Raw genomic sequence first — 9,515 nt, forward strand, 5'->3', positions numbered from 1 at the left:
CTGCAAAGAGTTAGGTATTTTCTAACCAACTGAAGTACGCAGAGTTCCTGTAACAGCATGAATGCAAAAACCACCAGTGAGACACCAAAAGTTACCTAGACAACAAATCCTTTAATCCATTTTTAAATCTAACAATGGAAATGAACTATTCAACTTGAATGCATATAAATTGCTGTATATAGTAGAACAATAATATCATAACCTTTTACTAAGGTCTTGTTGCTCTCAGTTTTCTGTGTTGAAACTGCACAGTAAGCAGGCTCAAGGGATATGTCATTCATTTTTATTAGGTAGACTTAAAGACCTAAAGATGCTTAAGGGGTGCATTGTCCCAAACAGCAATCCTAGTATTTGTCAGCTGATTAAAAAAAAGTTCTTTAAACAAAAATGAATTATTCCAGCATCAGTTGTCTTTACCAAATCTGTTGAGGATACTAACAAAAATAAAGGACCAGATGGTACCCCCTCCTCACTCCTTATTTCCATACAGAGTCGACCCAGGAAATATTTTATGCTAATCAATTGTTAGCTCTGAATCAGCAGTTTTTCACATTTTAAAATACATATTGAACAGACCTTCTCTATGCATCAAACTCACTGTGACGCTGACCTTAAAACCCTTTCACTGTTCTCCATTTGCATCTTGTTGCTATGGTAAACACATCAAACAAGAGAACACGTTTGAAAAATCAGGCTGCATTTCTCCCTTTAGTCATACTGGAGCAGACACATTTATTCCAGAAAAGTTTCACCAGGGAAAAGTGGAAATAAACACGGAGAGCTACAAAAAAAAGGAGGAAGGACGGGAAGAAAATGAACAAAGATTTAAAACAATTTTAGAGGAGAACAGAGCACAAGAAAAAGGCACAGCTCATGTAGTTACTCTTGCTGGACTTGTTTGGATCTGGTTTGATTTCTAATTAAACTTTCTTGTTCTCCAGTTCAAATGATACTTTTAACTTCTTGCAAGTATTTTACATAGGAATAATATTAGCATAAGAAAAAATTCTCTGCTCCAGCAGCCACAGATATGGCAGGATATCGAATCTTTTCCTTCAACAGAAAAAAATGCAGCTAAAATGGCTTTATTTCCCCAGCAGTAATCAGGCAACAGAACATGAAAGCAGCCATCTCTGAGTGGGCAGCAAGGACGATCTATAAAACGCTTAAAGCAAATAAAGGGAAAGCAGAGGGAGGGAGCAAGGCTCCCAAGCACAAGGGCCATTCAACTCCTATAGAAGAATTTACAGAAGTCACACAGAAAAACTGGAAATGTGAAGCCTTGAGTTCAGTAACAAAGGAATGTCTAGGCCAACAATATAAATCCTAACTCTCCACAGAGCATAAGTAGTAAAGAAAAAAGCATTAAATGGAAATTGGCAACTAACTCAGTGGATTTTCAAAGTGAAGTAAACTCTCAAGTCTTCTACAAACTTTGGGAAGTGACAAGTTAGAAATATAATTCATACACAAGCATGAACAGACCACTCATGCACGCCACTCATTGCCTTTTCTTCTTAAATTCAAGACATACCCATCTTTTGCCAAGGAATACATGACATCAAGGGAAATGTCCGACTAGGATTTCTTTCTCCTCCATCAAAGAACGCATTTGTGTTTACATCACAAGTGGTGGAAAGGGAAGTTTATTTCCTAGAAAGCAAGATCGCAGATTTCAGCCTGCCCCAAGCAGTATCAGTTACGGATGATCAACTTAGATATGATGAAACCTGAATTAATTCAGCAGCAGATGGTGCCGTGTCTTTTTTTCAGCTGAAATGCAAAACATATGGATGGGGTAGAGTAAAGTTTCAGTGAAGGACAAGGGAATGTTTGTTTAAGTCAGGGAGCAAAGAGAAACATCAAAACTAACAAAAGATACGCAACATGAGCTTTCCAAAAACAAGATCTCTTTTGTAGCTTTCCACTAACAGACTCTCTCTCCAAAAGAAGTATTTCCCAACACCTAACATGTTCTCAGAAAATTACTATTTAATACTGTTGAACAATTTGTTTTTGTCTTTGGCGGGGCATGATAGACTGCTGAACTTCATTCATACAGTTACTTTGAGATACATTTTCCCAAAAAACTTTCACAGCTTCACATGTTTACAGATGGGTAATAACTATTGTCTAATAAAAGGAAAACATTGGTTCATTTTAAGGAGCCAATGGATAGTACTGTCATCTATTGCTGTTGCTTATCTAGTTACAGAATGATTTATGAGAATGCTTAGCACTGTATGGGAAGCATGAAATTAGTACCTCTGCCCTCCAGAGCTTATGATATATACCACAGCATACATGGCCATTCATCTGACATTTGAGGATCTATTCATGGTAGGAAGCTTAAAGACAGCTGTAAGTGTTTGCAGAACAGCAGCCCAAGAAAGAAAATCAATTTCAACAGCCATCAAAGTGCTTCAAAACACACCCATCAAAAAAGACAGGTTCCTTCCACTCAGTTGTTTCTTTCCTAAGGTATTTAACAGTAGCTGGGTCTAGCACAGAGAAGAACTTCAGTGTAAAAGCTATCAGAAAAAAAACGCTGAAAATGAGGAATACAAAAGATAAGGTAGAGGGAGGCATGACAACAAACAGCAGATTCTGTATGGGGAGAAAAAATACACAGAAACTAGCAAAGGAGAAAAAAATGCAGAAGAGGTCCAACTGGTCACATAATTCAAGAACTGAGGGTATGAAAAGAAGAAATCCAGTGTTCCCATAATAAACTTTTGCAGTGGAGGGTTAAGGTTACAAGGGATGAACATATCCCATTTGCCTTATCAAAAGTTAACACTGTATCCTGATTTCATATTTCAAGCAGCTTGATTAGTTGCAAAAATCCCTGTTCCTAAATTGAATTAAATACGTTTTTCTAGAGTACTTCATCTCCCTTTTGGAATACCAGAAACAGAAGTTAGGTGGTTTTAATTCATCAGCTACACTTATTACTTCCACGGTTATTAAAAAAGTTTACTGATAGATCCATTACATTTTGCACACATAATTTCCATACGTGGCAAACATCAGCATTTCACCTTTGTGCAGCAGCCTCACAATGTATTGCAGACACCCAGGGCGGGTACGAGAAGGAAACTTTTTAGATGATTCAGGGAAGAGCTGGGTGGCCGGATCCCACAGCCTCTCTCCACACATGAGGAGGAAGGTGGCAACACTCCCCCTCTTTGCTTGAGGGATGAAACACAGAGCAGATGTCAATCACAGCAGCTGAAGTAGTAGCAGCGAGGTGCTCTTGCCAAAGTAAGGAAGAAGGCACATACACACAACGAGGATGATGAAAAGTGGAAACTTGCATATCTCTTCTCTTTACTGCTCACTGATGCTAAACATACCTGATTATAAAACATCATCCCCTAACTCCTCTCTCCCCTGATTTTTTGTGTTCTGGCCATTAACACAGTTTCAACTGGGCTCCATCTTTCACAATGACAACGTGCCCAATGCCAAAGCCCTACTTCCTTTAGCTTCACCAGCTGGCACTTCATGTCCTATTAGCGTCCACTCCACCTGAGGTATCACCCAAGCATGTCTGAGTGACCATCTTACTTTTCTTGACTAGTGGTCAGGTTCCACAGCAATTCATCTTTTCACTTTGATCTTCATTATTTCTTCTTCTGTCTTCATACAGCATCTTAAAAGGCAATATTACAAATCAACACTGAAGCTTATCATCTATATGTCTGGGGCCTCCACTGACTCAGAGTGAATCAAGGCCATCTTCCTGCTTTGGAGGACTAGGAGAGAGATGTTTACTTTAACATTCTACATTGTTATGTCTCCTCCATGACAGGATCCAAGTAACAGACATCCTTCCATGCTTTATCAAATAGTGGTCCTCCATGCAAGACTTCTGGTGAGCTCTATCCAAACATTATTGCTCTCCAAGAGTTCCCTTGCTTAGCATGTATCAAAAAATGGAAAGGACCCAAGTTCAACTTTCTCATCTTCTTAGATCATCACTGCTAGGACATCCTAACCCTAGAGCTCCAAGCCACATGGAGTGAGGATAGGCACTAACTGTTACCTCTCCAGCTGGAGCTATTTCAATTCCTATGACACAGCTCATGTCTGGTTGGTGAAAGTAAGCGTAACTCTCACCTCATGGTTTAGTGTACTGACTGCAGTGACCCCATCAAATCCCTGGATAACTCATACGATGACTCTTTCAAATGCAACACTGACAGACTCCTGGCTATTGAGGATCTCAGTCTTAGGCGAGAACTTCATCTACCCAGCATGCAGGAAGCCTACACACTGTATTTCGGCTGTGGACACCACTAAAGTGGCAAGACGCACAAGAATTAGGAAGTATAACCTATATCCTTTTTGTGGTCTTGGTTCCAGAAATACGGACTATCATGTTTATACCATTTCATAGCCTCCTCTGCAAAAGTTAGTTTTCATATACTGAAAAGACATTTACAAAAGCAAGACAGCAATTTTGGATTTACAAAAAGGATGGCTTTTCACAGCTGAAAGAAAAAACAGCCATCTGATTAGATGGCCATCGTGGGGGCTCTCTGATTTCATCTGAAAACAGACATTATACACAGTCACAGGAAGAGCAAAGCTCTTTGTTGAAGTTGCACACCATCATCAAAATTGTAACTCCACAAGTCTTTCAGTGGTGATTGACAACAGCGAAAGAATTTTTTTCTTAATTGGGGAATTTAACGTTAGTTACTGGATTATCTGCCAAACTATTTTCAGCTTTCATGCTTCACTAAATCAGGAGTATTTAGCTCATCGTTCACAAACCCATTGTTACACTGAAGAAAGTGGGGAGCAATTAGCATACAAGATGATAGCTTAAAGGTAGTGCTAATTGGATAGAATGAGGTATTTTTGAATCGTGTTGCATACAATTAAGTGAGATAACCCGGTTCTGGAAAAACAATTTGCTAAACAATTTCAGTGATGTCTATTCTATAACCTATGTTTAAGCAAATCCAGCTTTGCAGTAAGTTCAGTGCAATATGCCTTTCCAATATCTCACTTCAGTTACTACCATGGGGGCGGCAAACTAAAAGCTGGTCCTGCTGTAAAGCAAGCCTTGTTCAGGAAACATACATACAAAAACAATGACTAATTCATCACAACGGTGGAGATGATCATTGGACTAAGCTCTAGTTCCCAAAAAGAAGTGAAGAACAAACCCAACAAGAAAACAGAATGTAATATTCATAATGCACGGTACAGCATGGCGCTGATAGACAGTGAGTTGCCACACCAGTTGAATTACAGGACTGTGCAAAATACATGACCAGAAATAATAGAAAATCATCTACAAAGAGCTACTGGTGGAAAAAAAAAAAAAAAAAAAAAAAAATGTGCATGGCTTTTGTTCATGATTGCTAAGCAGAGAGGGAGAAATCTTGTACATGAATAGTTAATCTGCCAAAAGGAAGAAAGCAGACAGGAGGAAAGATGCAGTTCTTTATTACTAGTGAACTGCACTCAGACATAAGATGTTAGTTAGACAATTACGTTGCAGAAATATGCCTTGTAACATTAGGGATTTGTTTTCAAGAGCTACAGCTGGGTGCTTTTAATTCACTTCTACAAATTCCTTGCCACGTATTATTTCTAATCTATTTATCACACACCTACAACTACAAACATATTCGCACCAGTAGGTTTAATTCCTAGCTGCAACAAACCTCTGTATTTGTAAATGAACTTCTACATCACTATTTTTTTTGGCTCAGAACATATTTAATATTTTCTTCAAATGACAGAGCAGTCTGTAAACCTGTAACACGCCCTATTTTTAGGATCACACCTATCTCATGTTTTCCTTTTTTAAAAATACAGCCTAATTATGCTTTGGAATAATAGCTGCCTGTACTTTACGTGAAAAAGGCTTCAACAGATAACACCACTCACAGAAGCATCTCTCCGCATAGAAAATGCTGCCGTAATCGGTGAGCAGACTTCAATGAACAACTGCAGCATACACCCCATGTTATCATGCAGGGGCGGTGTTTCTCTGTTTACTGAAAATGTTATTGAACTGTTCCCCCCACATGCACATACCAATGGCAGCATGCAGTAACATCGCTTATTCCTACGCCCTTCAGAGAAAAAACGATCCACCCTCTTTGTCTTCCCGTACAACCCTTGAATTATCTAAGAAGGCGAGATGTGTGTAGCGGTTCCAAGGACCCACTGGTAGATACAGACCTAAAGTCTGATGTCTTGTGGCATAATGCTCCGAGTACGTCAGCACATAATATAAACTTCTTTAAAGGAAAGAAGTAAATCATCATTCAGTATCACAATTAAAATCCAAATATTGACATATGGATACAGACATACATATACATGCATATATACATATATTTCTTCTCATGTTTTAATTATGCAAAGACATCTTGAAAATTAAGGCATCCGTGGGCTAATCTGGAAGTTCTTCAAACAATAAAATAATACCTTCACGTAGAAAACCGAGAAGAGCCAAGAGTTCACTGATGAACAACAGATTTTTATCTCTGATAAAAAGAGTAATTTGAATTAGCTGGCGTTTTAAAATGATTTAAGCTCCACTCCCATTATGACTTCTACATGTACCTATTCTCATTCACCGTGAGCAGCCTCATGGAGTCCTTGCCTCCCGGTATGTAAGGTCAGACACAGCCTCCGTGGGATAAAAGCCTTTATCCTTCTAAAAATACCAGCCTGCCAGGATCCACTCTCGCAGAGCTCCCCGATGCAAACAGCATCGCTACAGTCAAGGGACCGCTTTACTTCCATGAGTAAGCACTTGCAGCACCGGGCTATAATTAGTTGGAATATTTTTAGCGTCATTGGTGAAAATTAGAGAGAAATGACTGAGAAAGACCTCAGAAAGGTTGGCGTGGGGTTTTGTGTTGGTTTTTTTCCTCTCCTTTGGCTATTTCCGACTGCTGCAAGGAAGAAGGGGCTCAGCCGGAGCCCGGGTGACACGCTCCTTCTGCGGGGACGTGTCCCTCGCTGGTGTCCCTGGGCGGCGATGCCGCTTCCCGCGGGCGGGGAGCCCGCACCCCGCTCCCCGCGGCCGCCCGGCGCAGAGGGCCCGCTCCACGGGGCTGACGGGCACGGCCGGCCGCGGTCACCCGTGGCGTGAGGGCCCGCGGGGAGCGGCCCCCCCCCCCCCGCCCGCCCGCCCGCCCCCCGGCCCCCGCAGGAGGGGCGGCGTCGCCGCTTACCTGACCGCCACCCGCACCGAGCTCTCGTCCTGGCCGGCCGACATGGTGCCGGGGGGCAGGTGAGGGGCGGCCGGGAGCCTCGCCGGGAGCGGAGGGCGCTGCCGGGCCGAGGAGGGGCCCGCCGGGGAGGAGGTGGGGGCACGGCCGCGGCTCCCCCCTCACCTCCTCCTCCTGCTCCGCCACCTTCTCTCTCCAGCCATTTTAGGTGCCTGAATGAATAGGTAGGAGCCGCGGCAGCGCAGGGCGGTCGGCGCCGCTCCTCCTCCTCCCCGGCCCTTCCCGCGGCTGGGCGGGGAGCGCTGTCAGTCAGCCCGCCGGCGGGCGGAGGGACGGGCCCCGGGCAGCGGCCCCCCGCCCCGCCGGGCTCCGGCGCCCGCGCCCGCTCCAGCCGCAATGCGTCAGCAGGCCCCGCCCCGGGCAGCCGCCGGCGCGGGCACGGCGGGGCGGGCGCCCGGCGGCCTCCCCTCACGGACGGGTGGGTGCGCGGCCCCGCGCAGCTCCTCACACACACACACACACACACACACAGACACACACACAGACACACACACCCACACACACACACCCACCCCTCTCCACACACGGCCGTCTCCACACACACCCGCTCTCCGCACACGCACACGCCCCTCGCACACCCCCCTCTCCACACGCACCCCTGTTGTTCGGCCACGCACCCCTCACGCGGCCCTTCCCTCACGCACCTCTTGCACGGCCGCCTCCTCGCACGCGCCTTTCCACACGCACGTGCAGTGCTTACCCTCCGCGCGTGCGCTCACGTGTGGCCCCACACGCACCTCTCGCACGCGCACCTGCGTGCGGGCGGCTGTGGGCGCACACGACGCCGTTCGTGGTGTCTGGCTCACACGTGCCTTTTCCCCCGCACATACACACGCGTGGCGCTTGCACACCTGCACGCAGTGCCCCGCACACGCAGCTCGTCCCCCCACAATGCCCTGCTCATGCTGTCACCGTGCACGGCTCTTGCACGCACGCACACGTGCGCGCAGCCACACACAAGGGCTCTGCATGCAGCTTTTGAGGCCTCCCTGCTGGGAAAGAGGAGCTTAACCCCCCGTCAGGGCCGGTTCTTTTGCTCTTCCACCTGTTTCCCTCTCCCGAGCAGGAATGCAATGTCCTCATTCCCCCTCGTTCCTCCCCTGGCACGACCCTCCTGCCTGCGGGAGCACGCAGCTCTCCCATTTTTCTGGCCGTCCTGGGCAGGTTTGTTTGCCCTAGCTGCTCCAGCCAGGCATTGCTGTTCTCACTTCGCTAATGAAATGCCTGGTTTTTAGCTGGAAACTGAGTGGGCGGATGACATTAATTTTTGATGCAAATAGTATCCCTGCCAGGAAACCAGCCTGCTTATTTTGCCCAAAACAACTCACATTCCTAAGGAAGATTTTCCGTCAGAATAGGCCCGGGTTTGAATTTGTAATGATATGCTAAAAACCTTGCAGTTCGAGTTGTTTTGCTTCTGATAGCGAAGGTTGCTCACGCCCAGGCCCCAGCCGCTGTCAGCGATGGGCAGGTGAGGTCTGCCGGCAGGACGGGGCCTCTAGCCATGTCCCCGGCTCTCTCAAAAGGCAAGTCCCTCCTTCTCAGAAGAAATCAACCGCATTATTGTTATTCTGCATGTTTCTCGTAGTTATTTTTTTCACCCTTTTCTGTTTTTCTCTATTCACTAAGAAATTGGATTGTTTCTGGAAAACGGCCCACCTGGAAGCTGCTATACAAAATGACGGTCTTCTGCTTTCCTCTGAATTGCACAGCACCACCATACAAAGCTCCGACAGTGTTTGAAAGTACGGAGGACTTAAGCTACGTAGCATATTGCTGAGGTATACAGAGATAACATTTAGCTGAAAGGCAGAAAAATGGAGGCAGGGGTAGTTCAGTCTGAAGCCGCTGAGGGAATCTGGTACAGGCAGAACAAGGCCTATGTTTCCCTGGGCTTCCAGGCTCACTATCCTCTATTTAATGCTGTAGTCCAAATACTTTGCTTCTCCTTTTTTCGCAATATTTTATAGAATGGGCAAGATAGCCAATAATGAAAAAGCTCTTGCAGGTGAATTATGTTGGCATTCATACAGAACAGCCTCAAAACGAAAGTGATTAAAGGCTCATAGTTCAGGGCGTTTCCAGCTCGTGGGGACTAAACACTCGTGACAGTGTCCTACATCTGCCTGTATTGTACTGAGCTATTTAAAAATACCTGCAGCCCCTCCATGGTGAGTGGCATCCTATAGCGTAATGAGGTTATCATAGTTTATTTACATCAGATTTACAAATCAAGCTAACAATAAA

The 9,515-nt window shown here is 45.1% G+C and overlaps 1 protein-coding gene across 2 annotated transcripts in view; it reads right to left on the minus strand.

Moving 5' to 3' along the window:
* Window positions 1-7,255, minus strand: part of KIF21A (kinesin family member 21A) — a gene marked incomplete at both ends in the record, with an annotated part of 92,410 nt that extends 85,155 nt beyond the window's left edge. For both annotated transcript variants that reach the window (XM_082308767.1, XM_082308766.1), the window contains one exon: window positions 7,212-7,255. In XM_082308767.1, coding sequence (XP_082164893.1) covers window positions 7,212-7,255 — 44 coding nt within the window. The remainder of the gene's footprint in view (window positions 1-7,211) is intronic.
* Between the last annotated feature and the right edge of the window lie 2,260 nt (window positions 7,256-9,515).

This window comes from Platalea leucorodia (genome assembly GCF_965183815.1).
Source record: "Platalea leucorodia genome assembly, chromosome: 4".
Classification (NCBI taxonomy): domain Eukaryota; kingdom Metazoa; phylum Chordata; class Aves; order Pelecaniformes; family Threskiornithidae; genus Platalea; species Platalea leucorodia.